Below are 24,325 nucleotides of genomic sequence, written 5' to 3'. Positions count from 1 at the left end.
TCTGAGCAGCACCTATTTTGCCCGCAAGCAGGCACAACCGGTGGCTTTACACCGCTCATCACAACCTCTTGCAGTAGCCACCCCACTCATGCAATATATCTGCTATCGTTCAATGATTCAGTACTTCGTTGACTACATATATTAAGGTATCGCTGCCTCGCAGAATGACCATTCGACTTTATTATTTTTTACTTCATGTACTAATTGAACGGCGATTTGGCCTTTGTCGAACTCGAAGAAATATTGCTCCTTGAGCTGGAATCCTCAAACATGGTTTCGATCTGGGTATTAACCGTTATCCCCTTGCCGCTCACAAACTGCTCAACGCCGCCTATTTGATCCGACGGCGGATCCGTAAAGAGCGAGTCTTCTGATCCGTTTGCTCGATTTCGGGTGTCGTGTGTGGAGTGCAGACCGCCGGAGATTTGGTTCGAGGCCGTCAGACGGTTTCCGCTGGCTTTTCGCCGCGCGGACGAGAGTTCGTAGTGGCGGCCGTAGCTGTTGGCAGAGTCTTTGGTGGTGTTGTTTGTGCCGAGGATCATGGAGCGGAGCGCGGGGAGACAGGTGGCGATGATGGCGATGGCGGTTTCGATCATGGAGACGGTGCAGGTTAGCATCGTTTCGTTCCTGTGCGAGTAGTAGGCTCGGACGACTGGCGATATGTTAGTCTGATTCTGGTTCATCTCGAATCTGATGGGAATGTACTGCTGGCAATAACGACGAAGAAACCCAAGGCGAAGATTCCGGCTACACCGAGCTTTTGCTTCAGCTTCATCTGCAGCCGGGAGACCATGGTGATGGGCAGACAGATGATGAACACGTCGGTTGCGATGTTGAAGCAAATGGTGATCCAGTAGTTGATCTCGGCGGCTTTGGGACTGCATTGATCTGCGCATGGTCAGTCTCCACCGTTCGCATACATGTGGGTCAGGGTTTGCTTTTGCTCACAGGCTGGGTTATTCGACCATCGCTTGTCGTGGGGGAAGCACTGAAAGATGATGTCGAAAAAGATGACGAGGTAGGTGACAGCTAATCCGGCAAGCGTGAAGTTATACACAAGGACCAGACGGGAGCCGGGAGCAGCCAGGCTCTTGTAGAAAAAGACCAGGGCAAACTTGATCGCCCATAGTGAGGAAACGTAGAGCGTCGATCCGGGGATGATCATCTGCATTATGCCCTTGAAGTTTTCTGGGGTTATTGATGCCATGTCGCCCAGCCCTAGGTTCCACATGTGTTGCTGGATGATGAGGTCCCCGATCAGACATGTCAGAGAGAGTAGGATGAGGTAGTCGTCGATTCCTAGGTTGCCCAGTCTCGACCATCGCGCATACATGCGTAGCGCGACAAAAGGCACCGTGGCTACGGTACAGATATACCATGACACCTGTCAACTGAATCAGCACTGCACATAGTATACGAAGCATGCAGGAAGAGGAGGACTTACCACCTGCCCGAGCTCACTGTCGGCCATGTTGCTTTGCCTGTGTGGCCGTCACCGAGAAAAAGGCCGTGAGGAGTTCGAGCCTGCTCGCTCCACTCTAGTTGGAGATCCAAGAACAGTGTGTGGAGAGTGTGACGAGGGTGAGTAGAACGTCGATTGACAGCGGGGCTGCCGCAACAAGTACCATTTTTCTCTACTCCACGGGCAAACGACCCCCTAAAGTAACTTTACAGGATGTTGCGGGTTGTGCAACTAGTATGCCGTCCCGTAGCGTTGTGGCATGATAGCATCAGGGGACCTCCCAAAGCCCAACCAACCGTAAGCTGGCAAGCATCTGAGAGGTCTCGGCCGCTAGAGTCGGTAGCCAAAATTGAGCTGCGAAACCCTTCTACGGCCGCTACTGAGTGGCAACGTTTTCATGCGTTAGAGCAGGTTCAGCTACGCTGGTTGGAAGAATCTGACTCGAGACGACAAAACTACATGTATAGCATCGTGTCCGCCGAACGGGGCAGTGGGAAAGTGAACGCCACTGCTCGCATGTGAAGAGACTACCGAGTAATGGATGGCAAAAAATCGTCGTTGGCCTCGGGGTCATGGGTGCGAGGGTGAGAAGGGTTGTGCTCAGATCCGTATCGAGGTTCCATGGTTCGGTCCGATGAGGAAGCAAGCATCCTAGCTCGCATGGCGATGAACGACAGGGAGCACCGGTCTGGAAGGCGAGAACTAGACACATGGCGCACGAGGCCGACAGGTTCTACCTTGGTACCGTCACCTTCTAGCGCTTTTGGTGTCTCAGCCGGGCTTCTAGCATGGATGCCGCACGGTAGCTGCGATTGGTTCGACTCGCTTAGCTTTCCAATTTTGCGGTCCCTGAATCTGATCGGACCTCGGATCCTGCGGAATCTGCAGAGACGGAGATGAAAATGCCCTATTTTCCCTCGCGGCTCCTCCAGGCTCCACGCCGGGCAATCTTCGGCAGTTGTACGTTACATGGTGTTGCTGTGCTGTTGGCGGCGAGAACTCGTTCCAGCTGGTGGCAGCCCGCCAAAGTGGTGCCCTATATAGCCATGTGTAAGCCCAAACACGATCTACAGCCTCCCGCCAAACTCTATCTCTTACCCAACATCGTGTTTCCCTGTCCTGCGTCATGAAGGTTCCCTCGGCTCTGATTGGCTTGCAAAGCCTCTCGCTAGGCGTTTTCCTCGGACAGGTGGCTGCCACGCCGCTACCTCCGAAACCTTCAAGAGCAACCGTCGCGGATGGAACGGCGGCTCTCGATCAGGGAACTGTGAAGGGTTTCACTGATGACTATGGAAACTCAGTTTTCCTAGGCATTCCATTTGCGCAGACAACTGGGGGACAAAACCGGTATGTGGTGGCGGTCATGCATCGCCTCCGGTTTACTGATCATTGCGTAGATGGAAGGCTCCTAAGGACGTCAAGAAGCTGAAGAAGGGTGAGGTGCTCGATGCCACAAAGTACGGTGCAACATGTCCACAGGCCATTACCGGTACAACATACTCCCAGCAAGATGAAGATTGCCTGAACCTCAACATCTGGGCGCCATCTTCGAACAGTAAGCTGCCACGGGCGCCGCCGATGCCTCATAAACCGAATGGACCTCACCATCTACCAGGCCCTCCATCAGGCCCACCAGGTCCACCGGGTTCCCCACCAGGCTTAGACGCACCCGGCGGTCTTCCAGTATTCGTCTACATGTACGTGATTTTCCTATACGAACTGAATGAGCGAATGCTGACGAGAATTTCCCGTAGGTACGGCGGCGCGATGGTGACTGGCTCAAGCAGCAATCCAGCCTACGTCGGAGAGAATTTCGCTCGCAAGGGAGTTGTCTTCGTGAGCTTCAACACTCGCGAGAGTCTTTGGGCATACCCCAACTCTGCCGAGCTGGTCGATGGCGAGGAGTCGCAGAACTTTGGCATCCTCGATGTCGACAAGGCTTTGCAATGGGTCTTCGACAACATCGCCCAGTTTGGCGGTGACCCGAACCGTGTCGTGTTCGGAGGTCATTCATCTGGCTCTGTTCAGGTTGACCACTACCTCTGGAACCACCCCAACACACCACTCGTCGGGGCCGTTCAGATGGCTGCCAACGCAAAGTCTGGTCCTGCCGTCGGCCCTACCAACCAAGCGCTCGACCTCGTTGCCAAAGAGGTTGGCTGCGCAACTGGTGCAGGACAGCTCGAGTGCCTGCGCAAGGTGGACATGTACGCCTTCCAAACCGAGGCCTTCAATGCCACCTTGAACACGTACTTCACGCCTGTCGTAGACGAGAAGACACGCTACCAAGACTATGCTGCGCGATTCGCTGCCGGCAACTACGCTTCCCATGTACCCCTCCTGACGGGTAACTCCGACAAAGAGGGCGCCCTTTTTGGTCTGGTGTATGGCAGCGAGAACACGGACTTTTCGGCGTGGCTCAAGACCTTCGATGCTGACGTCGCCGAGATCCCAAACAACATCATCGAGGCCGCGTACGACATCGCCGACTACTCCAGTGTCTCGGAAATGAGCGGCGCCCAGTACGGTGATGCACGCTTCTTCTGCCCTGTCGACCACTTCATCGACTTGCGCAGCGAGACCCAAGACACTTGGTCATACCGCTTCCTCGGCAACTACTCCAACCTCTTGTCTCTGCCTGTCGACTACCCAACACACGGCGCTGAGATTCCTTTCTTCTTCGGAGGCAACGGTGCCTTTGCTGGTGTTGAGGGAGTGACTGCCGAGGAACAGGCGCTTGCTGACTTCCAGAACGACTGGTTCGTCGAGTTCATCAAGAACCCCGCCGCTGGTCCTGGATGGGAAAAGGCCACTCCTCGCAGCGGCCCGATTGCGAAGCTTGGTGTGCCTGGGGACGAGCTTACTGTTGAAATTGGCAACACAGCCGATTATAATGGCAGATGTCAAAAGGTATACAACCCATTTCTACCAAAGTACCCTGTTATCCAGAGCGTACTCTCCGGTGTCATGGACATGGTAGAGGGCATCATCGGAAACTAGAATAACGAATACATAAGCACCCGGAAGGCTATCATGAGACCTTAGCAGCTTCCATAGTTAATCCTAATGTAAACACATCAACAGTGATCGTCCCAGTTCAGGAAGTTCTCTCCACTATGGTGATGAACCAATCGCATTTCCAGAGGTCTCGCCTTGGGTCGACAAGAAAACACGTGATCCCGAGGTCTGATTCTGAAACTGGGCTCAGAATCTGTAGGGTTCTCTGACGATGAAACTGGTGTTGTCGCTGATGCGGAAAGAGTCATGCGAAGAGTTGGCAACCTTGGAGTCGGGTCGTGCTGATGAGATCGTGGAATGTGGAATGCATCAGCAAAGTAGCGGACGTGGTCGACTTGTGGTCGGCGACGTTGCTCTCGGCGACACTGCGGTGCGGTGATTGCGCAGGACACGCTTCTGGGGAAATCCGCATCATTGCAGGGCATGCTCTCTCGATAAAATCGCATCTCGAGGATTAAGATGTCGAATTGCGGCTGCTGGGGAGGGGCTTTCTAGACCCCAATACCTCGGAAAGCACCCGTCTTGGCGAGACCCAGCAGGCGCCTCTCCCTGCTCCGCTAAAGGAAGGAGGATACGACAGAAGGATTGCAGGCGAGGCGCGCAACACGGCTTTGCAGCTCGAAGTGTTTAGCAAAGTAAATTCGCATGTGGGACTGCTCAACACAAAGTGCGAGGCTGAGTCTAGGTTGCTGGTGGTTACCCAGGTACCAATTCGTCGCATGGCAGGTGCGACGACAGCCTCGTAGAACTTGAGCAACGTCTTGTCTTTCCCCACGATAGACCCTGGAAACCTCTCGTCTTCCTCTCACAATTCCACGCCGGCGCACGCGTTTCCACCAAGCTCAAGCCCCAATGTTCCATACTAGGCGGACCCGAGTTTCGCAATTAGCCATGCTGAGGCTGATTGGACCAAGGCTGACGTTTTCTCGCTCGCCCCATCCCGGCTTGGCTCCAAGCGGGTCTCATCCGCAGCGCCCCTTTTCTCAGGGCTCTTGAGATGCAATTGACACGACATGAACGGAAGCAATATATGGAGATCAAGAGTCAAATAGAGCGGAATCTGAGAAATGTGCGGCGTATGTCAGAGTCAACTGCTGTCGACTTCCTACAAGAAATTTACCATGGAGTTTACAGGGGATGAGACGATCTACATAAGGCCTCCCCTTGGCACACGGGGGCCTAAAGCTGTCACGCACCCGTCGACAAGGGCGGTATGCCTCATGGCGCGCGATGCGTGTACTGTACAGGCTGCGCCTCTCCATCCCCCCACTGTGACTAGATGCGCATTCTGAAATTGATGCGTCGGTGAGCCCATGTGGCTGAAATACACACAAGCGTTCCAACCGCTGCTCGGGTCTGGACCTGGGCCTGTTGTCGATGCCAATTCTGACATGAAAAGGATCCTTTTGTCTCTGAAAGACTTTTAACGTTGATCTTGTCAGGCCATGACCGCAGACTAACCTTACTGTCCCTGCCTGTCGGTACTCCACAGCCTTCTACCTTTCACTCAGGTCCACCAGGCCCGTTTAAGCTGGCCCACACCCCCGTTATCACACGTCTTGCCCGCAGCATACAACTCTTTATAGACTCGCTTCCACCCATGGCCTGCACGTCGATCAGGCGTCCGAGCAAGGTTTTGGTGCAAATCACGATCGAACTCGGTCTCCCTCTGCACTTCCTTCACACCACACCTGGTTTCGAATCAACGCCACTATGACCGCGCGTGGCCGTCTCGAACGTATCGATGAAGACCAAGAGTCTCCCTTCCAACGCCGGACCGTATGCGACCGACTCCAGGACTATCGCCAGCTTGGCTGGCTAGCATGCGCTACGACCTCGCTGCTCACCACACGGCATTTGTTGATTGAAAGAAATCTGCATTATCCCTTGCAACTGTACATTACCCAGATTGCGGCTACGGCCCTAGTCGCTTTCCTTTTCCACCCATGGAGACCGAGCGCTCAACATGCCAGCGAGCAAGACCAACGTAGGAAGCGACCAGTTCAAGGTGGACTATTATTGGCCGCTTCGAATCTCCTACAAGCGGTATCTGCATTCTGCATAGTGCAAGCAGTCCTGCATACTTCGAATCTACCGCTACTATGTATGATCACGGTATGTTCTCTAGAGCAAGCTTGACATGCGTTCCGCTGATCATATCAGACCATAGCCTTCTTCGCTGAAGGTGTAGTTCTCTATGTGTTCAACTACACACCTCGCTCAAACGCAGAAACCCTGTCTTTGAGCCTGCTTGCCACAGCTTGTGCTGGTGTCCTGTTCATGGAATACCGACTAATGGTACCAAGCTTGATCGCATCGATCTTGGCAATGCTCCTCGTTGGTGCAGCAAGTGCGTTGAAGAAGCTCGCTGCTAGACACTATCCGGGAGAATATGCTACCCGAAGCATGAACGTAATGTTGCTCGTGGTCATGGGCGGTCTGCTTGCATTGTTCTGTCTTGTCAGTAACTTCCCGGGCGAGCACTGGGACTCATTCGACACCAGCAGCCTGCCTCTCCGCGGTCTCAATGCCTTCTCAACAGCAGCGGCATTGTTGAGTGGGGGCTCAATACTCTTCCCAGTGGATATGCAGTCAGGAGGCCAACTACCTGGAAGCAGCTTTGCCGCAACACAACGCGTCCGCAGCGCCACGACAATTCTAGCCATGGCAGCCATCACCGGCTCTTTCACCGTTCTGTCAACGCGCCGATCCTACACCAGCTTTTACCAACTATCATGCTTTTTCCTCGCCATCATGTGCGCCTGCGGAAAAGACATCTACGACACAGTTTGGAATCAGTCCAGTCGTCACGATGGCTCACGCGGAAGTTACGATCTCGTCTCACGCTCCCCGAATGCACCGATCGACGACGAAGAAGATTTTGATACCAAAGCACAACGAGCATCACGACCAAGATCGCAGGCCAGCAGTGCTCGCTCTTCTTTGGTCAGCTTGGTCTTGATCGTGCTGTGGACAGCATTCGTGAGCCTGAACTTTGGACAACGACAATACCCTCGGGAGGAGCCGCGCCTGGATCTACAATACGAACCCATTGGGCCTTTGGAAGTTGTGATCAGCATGTACAAAGAGCGCACCGAGGATGTTGCTGCGCTCATCAAGAAGTTGGAGAGCATGCCACAAATGACAGAGGCTCTTGTCACGATTTACTTGAAGGATGGCGAAGCAGACGAAAGAAAGATCAAAGCGGAAACGAACGCGCACGAAGTCATCAAGCTACCAAACATAGGACGCGAAGCCGAAACTTACCTGAACCACATTGTCAACCGCTGGGACAGCCTCGCGGAACGAACGATTTTCCTCCAAGCCGACGTTCACAACCCACGAGAATTCTACCCATTCTTCGAGCGATATTTCCAGGCAAATCAGACAGGCTTCCTCAACCTGGGTTGGGCGGGGATATTATGCAATGGCGAAGACTGTGGGGACAAGCGCGGCTGGCGTGATGAGACATCGCTGTTCGCGGACGTACAATCCCGGATCGACGGATCCACTCGTGAGAACGTGCTGCTCAGCTACAAAGGCCAGTTCGTTGTCACTGCTGCGCGCATTCGCGGTATCGACAAGTCCATCTACGATGACTTGTGGCAGCTCTTTGTCGACGAGCACAGCTGGGCACACCAAGAGCCCTACCTTCAAGAACGACCCGATTCGATGAGCCAACCCTGGTTCGGATACACAATGGAGAGGATATGGAATGTGCTGTTTCAGTGCTCAGACATGGATGTCGCATGGCGATGCCCGACTCTGTTGAGCGGGTGGAGACCTGGTGGTAGCATTGCCGACTGCCAGTGCTTTGATTCAGAATCGGCTAAGTAGGTGGAGAAGCATGCGTAGCGTCTGAGCATTTTTTGTTTGTTTGTTGTGATACCCCTAGACGTCGAAAGGCGCAACGCGATGACGCGAATTTCGGTCGCTTGTTGTTAAATATAGATGACGCGCAATAAGGCGGAATAATAATAGTTTCCTCAGATTCAGTGCGCACAACCTGGGAACGATCATGATTCCCGTCAGAATGCCATACACGCGAGCATGCTTTTTCCTGCCGAGCGGAACAGCATGGCCGTGGAGCCCGCGGACGACCATGGCACGCAGAAAATGTCATCCCAAAGCGTTTGAGGTCTTCATGCATCCAAGGGCTGCGAATGCAGGAGGTTCGAAGCGCCAAGCTGAAACACTCTGTGCCGGCCAGATCTCGCGTTCCCGTTTGACACGTGATACAGACACCCCACTTTCAATGCTCGCACGGGTGCCGCAATCGATCCTTGCGCACAGGCGAGCCACCACTCACACATGACTCGGCCGCATTGCACAGCCATGGCGTCGCAGATACTCTCCTTTCTCTCGAAACGTTCCATAAGATCACTCGCGGCGACGTTTTGTACCTAGCCGACCAACTTCCCATGCTCACACAGGGACATTGCCCGTCTTCGAGCTCTGGAAAGCCTGCGGCGAACCCCGTATATTGAACCTTCTAATACTCCGGGATACCAACCTGCAACCACTATCACATCTTCGGGAACTAAACGACAGCGTTCCTTCCATTTGGAACTAACGGACCCTGCATACGCCATGGCTACCATACAGCAGCGATCGAGCAATAAGCTCTCAGTCTCTTCAAACAGAAGCTCTGATGGTCTCTACAAGCATCGTCAGAGCATGCTCTTCCGAGAACTGGAAATTCTGCTCGAACTCACACCGAGCACCTTCAGCTCACCACTTCTGGCCCTTCCAAGAGAGATCCGCGACCAAATATTCAACTATGTGTTACCTGATCCCACAAGGATTCGTCCGGAACTTCACACTTGCCTCTGGGGTGCTGAGATGTCCAACGGAGAACCCTGGAGACACGACATCTTTGGATATGGATCCTCCGTAGCCAAAGCATCACGACTACGGCCTGAGCTTCTCTTGATCAACAAACAAATCCGGGACGAGCTGCTGCACAACTACTTTCGCCGCAGCAAGATCACTCTACATGCTGAACTACGGAATACGCGGACGAACAACGACTATTTCGAGTTCTCGCAGCACATCCTGCAACTGCCCATGTTGAAGCATGTAACACATATACGCTTCTACGTTGAATGGAACTACACGACGCTGAAAAACGGAGGGAGGGATCGGATGATGAAAGACCAGACACGTATGACGAAGAATCTCCTTGCCTCCATGGACAAGATCGCCCTGTCACTCCAATGCATCGAGACGATCGAGCTATCGGTACTCTTCTTCTGGAAATTCCGGAGCGGAAAAATGTACAGTCTTTCCATGCAGGACCTCTTTGACCTCGAGGACGTGTTCAAGCGCTGCGCAGAGCTGCCCTGGCTTGGTTTACTCGGCGAAAATGACGTACCTGGGAAGAAGAAGACGACTACTTCTACCTACCTCAGCCCGACTTCGGCAACGACGAACTCTTCGGCGGGTGTGGGCTACAAGATGTCGACGGAGAAGAAGGGTACAGAACAGAGTGGAGGCATGGAAATTTGCATCAGCCGTGATCTGGAAGATGCAATGGAGGAGAGAAGAAAGAGCAGTGTTGACTTTTTCGGCAACTACGAAGTCACAGAGCCTTTGCCTCAGCCTTGTTATCGGCATGGTGCCATGATATGAGGTGAAAGCTTCATAGGAGTATTTTGTTTCATGAAAGGAACATTATTGGCCTTTGGTCGAAGAATACCAGACTCTGCCAAACGACGGCACTTCTGGCACACGAGTCCCGGTCTTACAGCACCTGCTTCGCACGCAGTACCACAATCTGATTATCAACGCTACCACAACGCGAAAAACACCACCACCTACAATACCAGACTTAGTGCAATAACCGCTGTATGCGCAGCGCTTGTACGACGTTCTCAGCACACAAGCTGGTCAGAATGGTTTAATTTTCACGAATGCGAGTGCATGATGAACTTCGTTGCACAAGCTCTCCACCGTATAGTGAGCAGGGACTGAGGTCACGAATCCGCCAGTAAGGGCAGTAGCATGACCTTGGCGATGCTAGACCCACCAGAGGGGTATCACATCCCGAGTTGTGGCGTACAATCTACACTAGGCCATGGGGCTCGGCCGAGGCCATTCAATTTGTTGCTAAGCAAACGCGGGGAAGATGGAGAGGGACGGAATCTGGCAAAGATATCGATTTGAGACTGCTGAATTCAAGCTGGAGTAATAATCGCATGATTGCTGTGACAACATCGTGTTCTGATGTCTCTGTTGTTCTTCTCAGTGATACCCTCCAAGAAGCAAGGTGCAAAGTTGTGAGTGGGGATGACGCACTATCTCGGTTAGGCCTCACGGTAGTCTTCCGCGTCTTGGTGCCCCGTTACTGTGCTCACGAACGAGACTGTTCACAGTCATACTGCAGTGGAGTAAGCGGACAATATTCAATCGAATCATGTTTCCTTGGTATGACATAGAGTTAATTCGAAGCGCTGCGCCTGTGTTGGACCCTTGCCGCGTTGCACCCAACGGAATTAACGCTCAAGATCTTCACCGAGCAAGCCACAGAACATTCGGCAAGCAGGTAGCCGCAACCGATGACACCTCTCACTACGGCTAGCTGCATTTTACTTGTTCTTACTTAACGTTGGCCTCCGTAGCTGCCATCCATGGCGCTGTTGTATTATACCCTCCCCCGGATTCAAGCCATTCGAGGCAGCCCGTTATCCCCGGACACCCATGTGGACGAGACCTCCACATGCCAACATTATTAGCTTGACAGCATTCGCTTCGCTGTTTCCGACAAATACGTTATAATTGCTTTGTGCAACTAAGTGACGCACAACTCAGCGGTGACGCATAACACATAGCGAATTCGTTACCCTCTGAGCTCATGCAATCTCTACGAGCCATCAACATGCCGCGACCAGAACCACCAGGATTGTATCGCCATCCCACAAGAAGCGAGATCATCGACCTCGCCGCAGCAGAAGGTCACGATGCAGATATCCCAAGCAACTTCGGCTCGATACACCAAGTGCCTAGTCATACATCGGAAAGACGGCACTCGCTAGATGAGAAGAAGGGCGAATACACGACCGGCGAAAGAGACGTTGAAAAGGGAAACGACACAGGCTCGATCTCCAGTGCAGACCAACCCGATGCAGAAGAGGAACCCGAACGCGATCCGAACGTTGTCGACTTTGACGGTCCTAACGACCCAGAGAACCCAATGAACTGGAAAGCTTCGAAGAAATGGGGCATGGTCGCGCTGATCTCAGCTATCACGTTCCTAACGCCTCTTGCGAGTTCGCAATTCGCACCCGGTGTGCCGGAGGTTATGCGCGACTTCAATTCGACGAGTGATCTGCTGGAAGGCTTCATGGTGTCCGTTTACGTTTTGGGCTTCGCTTTTGGGCCATTGATCATCGCACCGCTTTCGGAAATGTACGGTCGACTTCCATTGTACCATAGCTGCAATTTGCTGTTCATTGTGTTCACGATTGCGGCTGCAGTGGCGAACAATATGGCGCAGTTTGTTGTGTTTCGATTCCTCATGGGCTGCTTTGGAGGAGCGCCCATGGTACTCGGTGGAGGGACTATCGCCGATCTAATCCCACGAGAACAGCGTGGAACTGCCATGGCTGTCTGGATGATGGGGCCAACGGTAGGACCATGTGTCGGCCCAATCATCGGTGGCTTTTTGACAGTAGCAAAAGGCTGGCGATGGAATTTCTGGTTCGTCGCTATAGTGGGTGGAGCATTCTTCATCATGTCACTCATTCTGATGAGCGAGACATCTGGCATTATCATCCTACAACGGAAAGTCAATCGTCTCAAAGCCGAGACCGGGAACACGAAACTACGATCTAAGCTGGACAGTGGCCTCACTCCACGCCAGCTCTTCAAATTTTCGATCATCCGACCAGCCAAGATGTTGTTCCGCTCAACTATCTGCTTCGCCATCTCGCTCTACATTGCGATTACATACGCCTATCTCTACATTCTATTCACCACCTTCACTGCGGTGTTTAAAGGACAATATGGCTGGCATGGCGGCATAACTGGTCTCTCATTTCTGGGACTCGGCATTGGCTCCCTCATCGGACAATTCACCTACATCCACTATGGCAACAAAGTGGTACACAAGCACATGGCGCGCGGCGACTTCCGCCCTGAACACCGGCTGAAAATGATGTGCATCGGCGGCTTCTTCATTCCTTGCGGTCTCTTTATCTACGGCTGGAGCGTGCAATACCAGACGCACTTCATGGTGCCTATCGTAGCAACAGGCATCATCGGGTTTGGTCTGCTGATGACGTTCATGCCTGCGACTACGTACTTGGTCGACGTGTTTACAGTCCATGCCGCGAGTGCCATGGCGGCGAGTACAGTGTTGCGTAGTGTCGCAGCAGCCTTTATCCCACTAAGTAGTCAGACGATGTATGCGCAAATGGGCTACGGTTGGGGTAACACTATGCTGGGGTTCATCGCTACGTTACTGATCCCGATACCATTCTTGTTCATCAGGTACGGAGAGAAGATTCGTGCTAGAAGTACAGTTAAACTATGAGCACATGCCATGGACTATAGACTTAGATAGACCCACATACAATAGCAAACCAAATTCCATGCCTTGGTCTTGACAAAGGGCTGCGATTCGGTCATGATCCACGATTCCCGCTACATGACTCGTATAGGCTATATGCAGCCTCGGTGTGTACTCCGAAGCCCCACCCAAGGTCTTGCTGAGCAACATTGGAAATACGACGTCAACAGAACCCTGGCCGCGTCTTGCCATAAGTAGAAACCCGGAAGTAAACATTGGTTCCGCAATTGTTCTATCAATCGCTCTGATTGAACCTTAGTCTCCTACATCAACACGCGACTCGCTCCGCCGCTCACCGAAAGTAAGAGCTACTTCACCATGCCATCCTCACTACCAGAGTCCAACACATCTCTCACATATACGCAACCTTCATCCCAACCACATCTTACACATACACCTCTACCGAAGCTAGGCCCCCAAGACGTTCTGGTGAAGATCAAAGCCGCAGCGATCAACCCCGTTGACATCCAACTATGGGGAAACCCCGTGATCGGCTGGCTAGCAGGCAAGAAAGAGAAAGGAATAGGACGCGACTACTCTGGCGAAATCGTGTCAATGGGCGAAGAAGCAAGTAAGAGCGGAAAATGGGAGGTTGGCGACCAAGTCTTTGGATTGTGTAATCGACCTGTAAGTCAATCTTTCGCCTGGCACGGCTTTCGGATCGAGAAGAAATACGTTGGGACTAACGTAAATTAGATGGCAGAAGGGACATTCACACAATATCTCTCCATCAACCCAACCTCCGAGCCCATCGCAAAGAAACCTACTACCCTTTCCCACCACGAAGCCGCCGCCATCCCTCTCGTAGTCCTAACAGCCTTCGCCTGCCTCGACTGGCTCCCCTCCGCATCCAGCTCCCCCTCCCCCTCCCAACGCCGCGTCATCGTCTCCGGCGCAAGCGGAGGCGTAGGAATGTGGTGCGTGCAACTAGCCAAAAAGCTGTATTCCTGCCACGTAACCGGCATCTGCTCCGGCTCCAACGTCGATTTCGTGCAATCCCTAGGAGCAGACGAAGTCATCGATTACCGCACCCAAGACGTGCCTAACTCGCTTCTTTCCAAACGGCCCGGCGGCACAAAATACGATTTGTACATTGACTGTGTGGGCGGCACGGACATGTTTGCGCATTGGAATGAGCTTCTTCATCCGTCAGGCGCGTATATTACTATTGTGGGGGATAAGACTTCGAGGACGGCGATGGGTGGGCCGTTGACGTATTTTACGTATCCGTCGCAGGTGATGAGGCATGTTTGGGGGTACTTCTTTGGGCCGAGGTATGCGAATGTTATTTTGTATCAGAAGAGTGAGTTGTTGGAGCAGGTCAGGGAGCTGGCGGAGAAGGGCGAGGTAAAGGTTGTGGTGCAGGATGTCGTTAAGGGGATCTTGACAGAGGAAGGATGTAAGGAGGGGTGGGAGAAGGTCAAGGGGTATATGGTCGAAGGAAGAGTTAGGGGGAAGATTGTTGTTGATGTTGCGTAGGTTTTATGACCAGCACACCAGACTAGCGAACGAAGGTAACGATCAATTAAAGCAAATTACCATCTATGTACTATTGGGTGTATCACGCCGGGTATCAAGGGGGGGTAATGAGACGCTTGAGCACGTATGCTCAGACGTTATAACGAGGGAAAGAACTGTAAAGGAAAAGATGTTGACAGATCCATCAGGAGATCCTCACAGAAAGGCGACGCAGATATAAACCTTGCTCCTTGCCAGAAAACTCCAGCCCGCAGCTAGCCCCTACCCAGCTGTTTTTCGTGAATGCATACTCCAGTCGTCCGAGTCGTTACCGTAGAGCTCCCATAACCCAGGCCGTTCAGTCGTTGCCGTGAGACAATCAGTTGTACTTCAGGAAAGTCGTGGGCTCCTGCGATGTGGCGGCTGCAGCAGGAATCCTGGCGTCACCAACGGTTGTCTTGGGATATTCGCCCGGGACATGCAGGTCGCTAACGCTGATGTCGGTGTTCATCCGCTTGCCCATGCCAGGGTGCGCCATCTCCTCTGCAGTATCCACGAGGCCCACTGGGACGGGCCCGCCGTTGACAGTCTCGCCGAAGGCAGGTGCCCCTACCTCAGACTCGCCTAAAAAAGACGAAGTAGCTCCTGGTGTATCCAACCCACTTACATGCTGGGATTGAGTGTGGCCATCAAAGACCGGCGCAACGATCGGAGCAGGGGTTGGCTGCACAGCAGGGGCGACGTAGCCTGTGTCGTCGATTTGGTCGGGGAGGATATGGTCAGGATGCCGCTCGGGGACTTGCGTAGGGGTGGCATCTGGGAAGTCTACCACGCGAGATTGTTCGACTGGATATTGCTGCTCTTGGTTGATCTGCTGGGCCTCGTAGTGTTGTTGCGCCAATTGTTTTTTCCGCAATGCTTCGTTTGCAAGGGCTCCGGTGGCTGCACCCCCAACAGCAGGCGCCAACCAGTTGCCGTAATGGGTACTATCTTTGCGTTGGATAGGCTCAGCATGTGCCAGGGATGGCTGGTTGTACTGGTCGACCGAAGTTGGCTGGACAGGGTAAGCCTGAGAAACAGGGGCGTATGAAGGGTTGTCGACAGTCTGAGGGGCGTATGACTGCTGGGCTGGTGTGTATGGATTTGCGAAGCTGGCCTGCTGTTGGTATTGAGCGGGTTGGGTGTACTGGACGGGCTGGACGGGCTGAGCTGGTTCGGGCTGGTAGGCTGAGGTTTGGGCAAGATACATCGGATGCACATCCTGTGTCGGACCTCCAGACATGGTGTTTAGATCATTGCCGACCTCTGAACTTCCGCTAGATGGCGATAAAGGCGCTTGTAAGTTACGGTTGACCATCAAATCAGACGGGAATCGCCCACCTGGAGAAGGTCGGGAAGGTCGCTCAGACTGATCCCGGTAGGCCTGTTCCTTCATGGACTGGTTGGCTGAGAAAGGAACCGCGTCTGCCTCGTCTTCCTCTAGTCCGCCATCCGAGCTGGCTGAACGGGCGCTGCCGGCGCTGGTACTCCTGACGCTTGCATGGCGACGGACAAAGGCGTTGCGCTCTTCTCCACTCTTCTCAGTCAAGGCCTTGATATCTTCAAACCATGCGACCATGGTGTCGTACGTCTCCGCCCGGAACACCCAAGTATGGCCACGATGCATGGATCCAGCCTGACGGCCTTTGATAACGAACTTGTGGGAGGAACTTCCGGGCTGGGAGCGAGAACCAAGCTTCTGGTCTGGCAGATAAAGGGACATGACTGGAGGCTGAGTGTAGATGCGGTCGGCCGATTTGAACTCGTGGAGATGCGTTGGCGACAAGACGTACCTAGAAAGTGTTAGACTGGGAAGGCTGTCAAGACTAAGTTGCTTACCATCCTGGTGTGTAGGACTTGAGATACTTGCTCTTCCGCTCGAGCATGCCCGCTCTGACTTCGGTAGTAGCAGGGTGGTGCTTGCCAGGGTACTGGATATCCTCCAGTCTGCGCAGCGGCATGTCTGGGTTGACGAAGTGAGGGTCGCTTCGCACAAACCTGCTCCATTCGAGATCGCGCGGCATGGCGATCGGGCCATTGCGCAACCGCTCTACCGTATTGTACTGCTCATCGGCATCGCGCTTCAAGATGGTAGCAAGAGCGTTGTAGGCTTTCTGGACTTCGCCAACGACGATCGACTCGAGTTCGCGGCCGGAGTTTTCAAGGTTTAGGTAAGCCTATATACGTTAGTTGAGTCGCTTCTACGCGTGCAACAACTGACCCTGTGGAGATAGTTCTCCTCATCAATCTGCCTCTCCACCTGGCGCTCGACACCCAGACGAACGACATAGGGATCTCCCTTGCCTGCGACTGCCGTGGGGTCGGAGTCGGCCAAAGCCAGCGCCTCTTCAAGTGCTGTTACACACTTCCTTGTGGTCTCCTTTTCCTTCTCGACGTTGTTCTTGAAGTCGCCAGACAGTGACTTGATCTCTTTGATCTTTTGCGCGAGGTCAGCCCTGAGGCCGCTGAGCTGGTTGATGACGTCGGCTTCAACGTCCCTCGCCTTGTTGGCCTCGAGGATGGCTTGCTTGTGGAAATCGCGGAGGATGCGGTTGGCGTCGTTCAGGCCTCCTTCTATGAGGAGAGCGGCGGGGGCGTTCGTGTTGTTGATGACATTCGAGACCTTCAACAGCGATTTGGCGCGGTGTTCGTACGAGGATGCCACCTCGCGGAAGTAGGTGATGAGGTCCTTGAGAAACTTTCGCCAAGCTGTCAGGCGTCAGTATGTTTCACAGATCTGTCACGTGCCCAACATACTCTGGAAGCGTTCTGCTAGTATCTCGGTGGGGGTGCCCTTGGTTGGTACAGGAGTGTAGAAGACACTGTCCTCGCGGTCATAGCCGTGCTCCTGGTCGTCAATTGTCACGCCACGTATCGAGCCCGCGTGCATGGATCTCCTGCTCCCACTACGCTTCATGCTGCTTGCCCTCTTGACAGAGTTCTTCTTCTTGAGAGTGCCACTTCGCGAAGGGGTTGCGCCCTGGTTCAAGGTGGAGGAGCGCGAGGACGAGCGCTGGTGCATATCACCCTCGATGACGGAGGAGCCTCGTGTGCGCGCATCGAAGTCCTCCTCGAACCGCCCCAGGCGCGAACGCTCATTTGGCGCGCTTAGTGGTGAGTTTCCAAAGTCATTCACAGCGGAGGTGCCGTAGCCGCGGCTGAGATGGGCTGGGTCGTCGATGTGCGGTACGGGGTCGTAAGAGGCCGACGGGGTGACTGGGCGCTGGGTCGCCATGGTGGGAGCTGCCTGGTCGTGGATATTGGCTGCGGCGACGGTAAGGTAGACCCTGACGAATATATGTAAGAAGACGTTCGCAAACAACTGCAACCCTGAGCCGCGTTCGCTGTGGCTGGCGATGACGTGTGGAGTCGCGCTAGGGGGTGAGATGCCTCGGAGGGGTCGAGGCGCAGATTGCGAGAGCCCGAACCGACATGGCGCCGCAGATCAATCAATACTTACTGCTCGGAGTGCAATTGTGTCGCAAACTGCTCAATTTGATGGATTTAATGTGTGCCTGAGGGTGCTTGCAATGTCGAGAGGCAGATGCCGGATGTGAAGAATAAAACCATGGCCATCCGCGGCGGCTTCGCGGCACTGAAGAGGCTCACAAAGATGCTTAGGTGATGTCATGTTCCCTTCAATGCTACGCCCTCAACACCATCCGGACATGATCGTCATCGTGCAGCAGTGCCCGACCCTTGAATCGTCTTAGCCTGTGGCGCGGCTGTTACACTTCGGCCTATCATGACTTGCTTGCATTTCCATCCATTGCGCCGTTACTTGCGCCCGTCACATCGATTGTCCTAGCAGCTGTCACATGCAGGCTCGCGGAACACGTAGGCGACACAAGAGGGGCTTCGTGGCCTGCCAACTTCTTCACTTTGACAATCTTGGTCTCGATAAAGCTTCTCGGTGACTTTGCAGCCGCATCGTCCGTCGCCACTTCCATCGCCGCTGGCCAAACACGTGGAGATTCAATGTGGGGAGAGCACAGCCGAACGTGCCGACCCAAGTCTGCCCAGCGATTTGCATTCATCCTTCCGCAGATCAATGCAGCACGGCGGCAATGCCGAAATCCTTTCTCCCTTCGTCTTGCTGCGAGCTGCGCGTCTCTCGTGGGACCTATCCCATTTTTTCCAGGGGTCCTCTCGTATCCAACCCTCTAACACTAGTTGGACCCCGTAGCAGCACTAGCCTACCACGAAGTAACCCAGCGGGCAGTATTGCGGGCTGCACTGCCCCTTTGCCGTCATTGGTTATCTCCGGTATTCTCTGAAGGGCGAGCAAGATGCAGTATGTCGGTAGTGATGTATCACAGTTGTCCCGAGTACTCAAGTACAACTTCAATGCCCAGCCCAATCAAGACCAGGGCAATGCGACAACGAGAGAGAGAGATATCCAGTCCGGTGCCGCACTATTTCATTGACGACATGTCCAGTACTCGGGTCCGCAGCTCTTTATTTCACTCCGGTCGATCGACAGCTACAATAAGAGTTGGATGCCAGGCATTGAAGCATGCTTTCGAAGGGAAATGGTACACCCATCTTAGCAGATAGCCCAGAAGTCTACATTGCTTCAGGATGTTCTCAACTTTCGTTTTTCACACTTATGTATTCTGCAGTGCAACTGTTTAGTTCCTTCTTGTAAGAGGCGGAAGCCCCTAGTCTTGTAAAGAGAAGGGTTGAAGAGGTAAGACACGGGTGTGGCCAATACGCTACATTGAGTAGGCATGAAATAAATAAAGTGAAAGCGGTCGCGAGGTGTCACAAGATCATTTGCTTGTCGCGAAGGGGCGTCAGTCACAACAACAGTGCGGTGCGCCATGGAAGCAATGATAACCAGAGCCCTAAGGTCAGGCGTTTGAGGAAGGTTGTGGATGTTCTCCGTGCTTTTGTTTACCTTACTTCTATGTGAGTAGCAGAGTGAATGTTCAGGTCATAATATGATTCTACATTCAAAACAGGTAAGCTCTACACGCGACTACACTCTACTACATCTCCAACGCAAGGCTCGATACGATCATCGCTAGCGGATATCTCGCTTCCAAGAACCGGTCATGTGTCTTTTTACTCACGGGCCTCAATCGCGAAGAGTATATTAACCGGCCACACACAAACACCTACTGCCAAGCACTGATTTCGGGTACGTGGTTGCACAAGACCATCTATTGCGAAACAGCATATATGACCGGTAGAGTAAATGGAAAACTCTCTGGTCTCATTGGTGTCATTGCATGACTACCGACAGCAGCCACCTCTGCCGTGGTGGAAAACAAGTCTGGGGCGCACGGAGAAATCTTGGAGGCTCTTTAGCGAAGGCTTGCGTGTGGCGTTGTTATATTGCAGCCCAGCGACTGAGATGGATGATAGACAGGTAGGAGCGTCATGCTGCTGATACTCCAGGGTCGCGCGGGAATGGGCGTAGGAGTAGGATGGGATATATAAGGAGTGGCACGACACCCAGTGACAGCACCTCATCCGCATCTACACCTCGATACTCGACCAATACATCTACACTATCAGTCTTTCGTTCAAGATGAGGTTCTTCGCCGCTGCTGTTGCCCTGCTACCCGCTCTTGGGTCAGCGCATACTATCGCTCAGCGCGTCCGTATCAACGGCCAGGACTTGGGCCAAGGCAACGGTATCCGCGTCGCCCCTTCCAACAACCCCATCACCAATGTCAATGACGGAAATATTGCTTGTAACTCTGGTGCTTCCTCTACCGGCAAAGTCATTGATGTCAAGCCTGGAGACAAAGTCGGCGTGAACTGGGGCCACATTGTCGGCGGAGCACAGTACGTCGTCCCATTCTCCATCTTTTCATCAGCAAACCACTAACTTTTTGAAGAGGCTCAAACGACCCCGACCATCCGATCGCGAAGTCCCACAAGGGGCCTGCCATCTTTTACATGGCAAAGGTCTCTAATGCCGCGAATGCGTCCCCCTCTGGTCTCCAATGGTTCAAAGTCGCCGAAGACGGTCTCGACAGCTCTGGAAATTGGGGCGTCGACCGCATGATCAACAGCGGCGGATGGACGGAGATGACGATGCCATCCTGTGTCGCTCCGGGTCAATATCTTCTCAGGGCTGAACTCATCGCCCTGCACAGCGCGAGCTCGACCGGCGGTGCGCAATTCTACATGGGCTGCGCGCAGATCAATGTCTCGGGATCTGGATCCAAGATTGGCAGTACCGTCAGCTTCCCTGGTGCCTACAGGGCGGACGATGCGGGTATCAAGCTCAGCATCTACAACGCCCAGGGTCAGCCCAAGGGCAACGGAACGCCTTACAAGATTCCTGGTCCGGCGAAGCTCCAATGCTAGAGAAATAGCACGTCAACCCAGAAAAAAACTGAACACCGTGGAGCCTACATTGCCACAAAGTTTTACAGTTTGCTTATTTTACCCTGATGTAGTCTGCAGGCCTGTTCGAGTTTTTTTCTTGTACGAGGTGATAGAAGACGCTGAGTGATTTGGATGGGCGTGCGCAGTCGGAGGTAATTCTTGGGCTTTGGGGCTTTTCGCGAGCATCTTTACGACCTTCTATGTACATACTGTAAGGGTAAAATTGGGAGATAAAACGCTGGTGGCCGAGTAGCAATATCCAATCAATGTGTCGCCGAGAACAAAATTGGTATGCGATCGTGATGTGATGAGTCGTTACAGTCATGCGCTCGTGCCTGGGCTGTGCAAATGTACGGGCTGGTCGCACAACGGTAAACGGTGAGTGAGGCTTGCATGTACCCCACTTTAGGCGCGTTCACGGAGGAAAATGCAAAAGCACAAAGAGATAGAGTTAATACCTAGGTAGGAGTTTGAAACAGTTGTAACTATGTCTGAGCTACATGCATCTAAAAGTCTTGCGCTTTTCGCAGCATTCTGAACAGCGTTGCGTTCGCCGTAGTCTATGAATGTAAGACAGTGTATGGTTGTGACGATGGTTTCTTGTGCCGCATTCCACCGGTAGATGGGCGGTTAGCGGACATGGTCGTGGTGGGCGCCGGCCCCACCACCCAACAAAATTCTGCGTTTGAAGAACCACTTAGCCAATGAATGAAGCCGTTCGTTCGGATGTGTCTGGTGGTCTAGACAAGTCCAGGTGAGGTTGTATTTGCTGCGCTGTGGTCCCATTTGCCCAAGTAAGTCCCCAGTGACCAACTTTTGAACAAGGATATAAATCTTGCTGCTGAGCTATCTTCCATCAATCATCACAACCACAGGAGTCGTGCCAGAGTGGTTAATGGGTATGACTCGAATAAGCTGTTCGTTTAGAGCAGCTTGAATAGATATCATATGCCTTCGGGCGCGCAGGGTAAGAAATCACTTCTCCACAACTACACATCCACAAGACAAGCAACTAACAGCGTTTTCAGTTCGAATCCTGCCGGCTTCGCATTCTTTTTGCCCTTTTTAAGGTCCTGTAAAGTCTACTGAAGCGTAGTAATAGTTGTGGTGGAGAAAAAGGAGTGGATTGGTATTTTTTGCGCACAAAACCACCATTTCTTGACCGATTTTGAATCTGAGACATGCAAACACTTCTACAATACAAAAACATTCATTCCAGCACAAACAAATGCTCATACCTAGGTGTGGGGGTAAAACACAATTTTTGGTCATGTGAGACTTGGAGGGCTCACAGACCCCACTTCGGCCGACGCACGCAGTGCGCAACTTCAATCCTTCCACAGCGTTCAAACACAACCATCCATCTCTTCACACCGCTAATGCTCTAGGATTTTGATGCGCATCGTCTTCTCTTTGCCTCGGGTCATCGCATGCTGATTTCCAGACTCCGGGGGTGTAAGCCTGGTCCCTTGCGAGGGCGATCGGCATTCACATGCTACTCACGAGCTCCTCGCCGGGTGCGTCAACACAACAACGCATGCTTTGATCTTTATCGAAAGGGAGGACGACGCGACGCACGAGTGGTACAGTAGGCCTGCTTGGATCGCTCGCTGACGAAGTCATTGCAACACGCTTGAGGAGACATACGCGCGTGTTGAGCGAGGCAGGTGATCTTAGCACAGGCTTGCGACCTACGGGGAGAGTGCAACTGTCGCAAACTTTGCCAACGGCGAAGCCTCTTACCTACAGTAAGCTGCTCATAGCGGGGGCCTAAGACATAGAACACCCTGTACCCGACAGACTTACCACGACCCTCGTTTTGGGTGATGTACCGCCATTGCTAGTTACAGCCGGTGCATCATCAAACATCTCGGTAATTTTGTATGAAGGGAATATGATTGCATTATGCTAACAAGACCAAGGGAATGAACAAGCAGACGACACCCACAGAAACCATCCCGAGGTCAGCTTCGTACAATTTTCTTGTGTGGGCAGATGCCACTTTGCTAGCGTACATAATTTCCGTACCTTGGCCACGGCAACAGTTGAGTGAGGTATTCAGCCCTACATCTTCTCGCAACAGTAATCAATATATAAGTACTGAAGTGGTCCAGCAGAACAATCGACATGTTGCTTCTTGCAATTCCCCCAAGTCGCTAGATTGTATGCAACAGACGTGACGGTCATGTCATCGTCTTCGCAGAAAACCTTGGCGCCATGAAGGAAAGTTCTAGGCTGACAATATCCGTCATCCTGGAACATGTTCTCGATATCGGCTTGGTCGCAGTTGCCTTCTCCAAAGACGACACCCTGTGTCGCCCCGCACTCAGTCGACATGTTGCTAGAGATACAAGTCAGCTCGTAGTCTCGCCCAGGCACCCTGGCGATTGGGATGGATAAGGACGAACTTGACGATCAAGCAGCTCTGTACGGTACCAACACCAACTTGGCCGTCTGGACAGCCTGCGCCCATGATCGAACGAATGAAGAGCACAATGGCCCCAGTAGCGGCGAGCTTCATGCTGTTTGCGTCGCGTCTGGTTGTCGACTATTTCCCAAAGAACGATGTGCTCTTACAGGATTGAAAGTCTCGAAAGCGAATTCAGATGTATGGATAGTATGAAGATGAAAGTTCTTGAGAAGTGGGAAGGTAGTTTGCAAGACTCACCGCATCAACTGTCGCCTGATATATGATCCTCTGGAATTCCTTACGGCCGTATGGCTTCACAGCAGTGATCTTGTTGGGCCAGTCGGTGAACGAGGTCGTGCAGGAGAGACACGCCATACCTAGTGTCGACATGGGCGTCATCCAGCCAGATGATCCAGTCTCCAGGCGATCTTCGCCCATCGCTCGAAGCGTATATTGCTCCACGAGCGGCGCCCAAGCATCATTCAATTGCGAGCTGACGAGAGAAGGTATAGACAAGCTGGTTCGCCAACATGCTTAGCCGCCTAGCGAGATGCTTGACCCATACGCCCTGTCAGATCGGCTGACTATAGGATATGGATATGACCAAATAAATAAGCCCTCACTCGGATTACTAGCCAATCACCTCTGTCGCATCACGGCACCTCTTCCTAGCGCCTTGACTTGTCAAAAATTTTCGTCAACATTGCCCGGCCGTGATTTCATTGCTTATTAGGAACAGATCCAAAAACGAACAATGGAGCACTGGGAGTAGCTACAATTCGTGTCGCATTACGACAAAAAGCCCAAAGTACTATTGAGAACACTTCAGGTGGACGTATACATCAACTTGAGAACTACCTAGTTGTTAACTTTCACGAGTTTGTATGCAGCAAACGCGAGACAAATCCTAGCCACCCATGGTGGGTGCCATCGCTCCTACCTCCTGCCTCTTACCAAAACCACAGATTGGATACCATCAACAAGCGCACTCCAACCACACCTCACCAACGTCACATCCTCCTTC

At 52.9% G+C, this 24,325-nt stretch overlaps 8 protein-coding genes across 8 annotated transcripts; 6 read left to right on the top strand and 2 right to left on the bottom strand.

Annotated features, from left to right (window-relative positions):
- Positions 1-200: 200 nt before the first annotated feature.
- On the bottom strand, positions 201-1,471 carry J4E79_003147 (uncharacterized protein; the record flags this gene model as incomplete). Its single annotated transcript, XM_049352043.1, has 4 exons — positions 201-652; positions 706-888; positions 949-1,384; positions 1,445-1,471. 4 exons carry the CDS (start codon positions 1,469-1,471, stop codon positions 201-203), a joined length of 1,098 nt encoding a protein of 365 aa, XP_049213514.1.
- A 1,117-nt stretch (positions 1,472-2,588) lies between these two features.
- J4E79_003146 (uncharacterized protein) lies at positions 2,589-4,462 on the top strand (the record flags this gene model as incomplete). The annotated part of the gene is made up of 3 exons (XM_049352042.1): positions 2,589-2,809; positions 2,860-3,159; positions 3,217-4,462. The coding sequence occupies 3 exons, from the start codon at positions 2,589-2,591 to the stop codon at positions 4,460-4,462; spliced, it is 1,767 nt and encodes a 588-aa protein (XP_049213513.1).
- Positions 4,463-6,586: 2,124 nt separating this feature from the next.
- On the top strand, positions 6,587-8,317 carry J4E79_003145 (uncharacterized protein; the record flags this gene model as incomplete). Its single annotated transcript, XM_049352041.1, has 2 exons — positions 6,587-6,595; positions 6,644-8,317. 2 exons carry the CDS (start codon positions 6,587-6,589, stop codon positions 8,315-8,317), a joined length of 1,683 nt encoding a protein of 560 aa, XP_049213512.1.
- Positions 8,318-9,070: 753 nt separating this feature from the next.
- Positions 9,071-10,111, top strand: J4E79_003144 (uncharacterized protein; the record flags this gene model as incomplete). Its single annotated transcript, XM_049352040.1, has 1 exon — positions 9,071-10,111. The coding sequence occupies one exon, from the start codon at positions 9,071-9,073 to the stop codon at positions 10,109-10,111; it is 1,041 nt and encodes a 346-aa protein (XP_049213511.1).
- Positions 10,112-11,357: 1,246 nt separating this feature from the next.
- J4E79_003143 (uncharacterized protein) lies at positions 11,358-13,013 on the top strand (the record flags this gene model as incomplete). Its single annotated transcript, XM_049352039.1, has 1 exon — positions 11,358-13,013. One exon carries the CDS (start codon positions 11,358-11,360, stop codon positions 13,011-13,013), a length of 1,656 nt encoding a protein of 551 aa, XP_049213510.1.
- A 354-nt stretch (positions 13,014-13,367) lies between these two features.
- J4E79_003142 (uncharacterized protein) lies at positions 13,368-14,528 on the top strand (the record flags this gene model as incomplete). The annotated part of the gene is made up of 2 exons (XM_049352038.1): positions 13,368-13,676; positions 13,746-14,528. The coding sequence occupies 2 exons, from the start codon at positions 13,368-13,370 to the stop codon at positions 14,526-14,528; spliced, it is 1,092 nt and encodes a 363-aa protein (XP_049213509.1).
- Positions 14,529-14,886: 358 nt separating this feature from the next.
- J4E79_003141 (uncharacterized protein) lies at positions 14,887-17,781 on the bottom strand (the record flags this gene model as incomplete). Its single annotated transcript, XM_049352037.1, has 4 exons — positions 14,887-16,339; positions 16,386-16,723; positions 16,768-17,255; positions 17,304-17,781. The coding sequence occupies 4 exons, from the start codon at positions 17,779-17,781 to the stop codon at positions 14,887-14,889; spliced, it is 2,757 nt and encodes a 918-aa protein (XP_049213508.1).
- A 2,301-nt stretch (positions 17,782-20,082) lies between these two features.
- Positions 20,083-20,870, top strand: J4E79_003140 (uncharacterized protein; the record flags this gene model as incomplete). The annotated part of the gene is made up of 2 exons (XM_049352036.1): positions 20,083-20,342; positions 20,396-20,870. The coding sequence occupies 2 exons, from the start codon at positions 20,083-20,085 to the stop codon at positions 20,868-20,870; spliced, it is 735 nt and encodes a 244-aa protein (XP_049213507.1).
- Between the last annotated feature and the right edge of the window lie 3,455 nt (positions 20,871-24,325).

The sequence above is a fragment of the Alternaria viburni genome, assembly GCF_023758015.1.
Source record: "Alternaria viburni strain BMP 2772 chromosome Unknown scaffold_5, whole genome shotgun sequence".
NCBI lineage: Eukaryota > Fungi > Ascomycota > Dothideomycetes > Pleosporales > Pleosporaceae > Alternaria > Alternaria viburni.
Note: the sequence above shows the minus strand (reverse complement) of the source record. Positions and strands in the feature narration are given on the sequence as shown.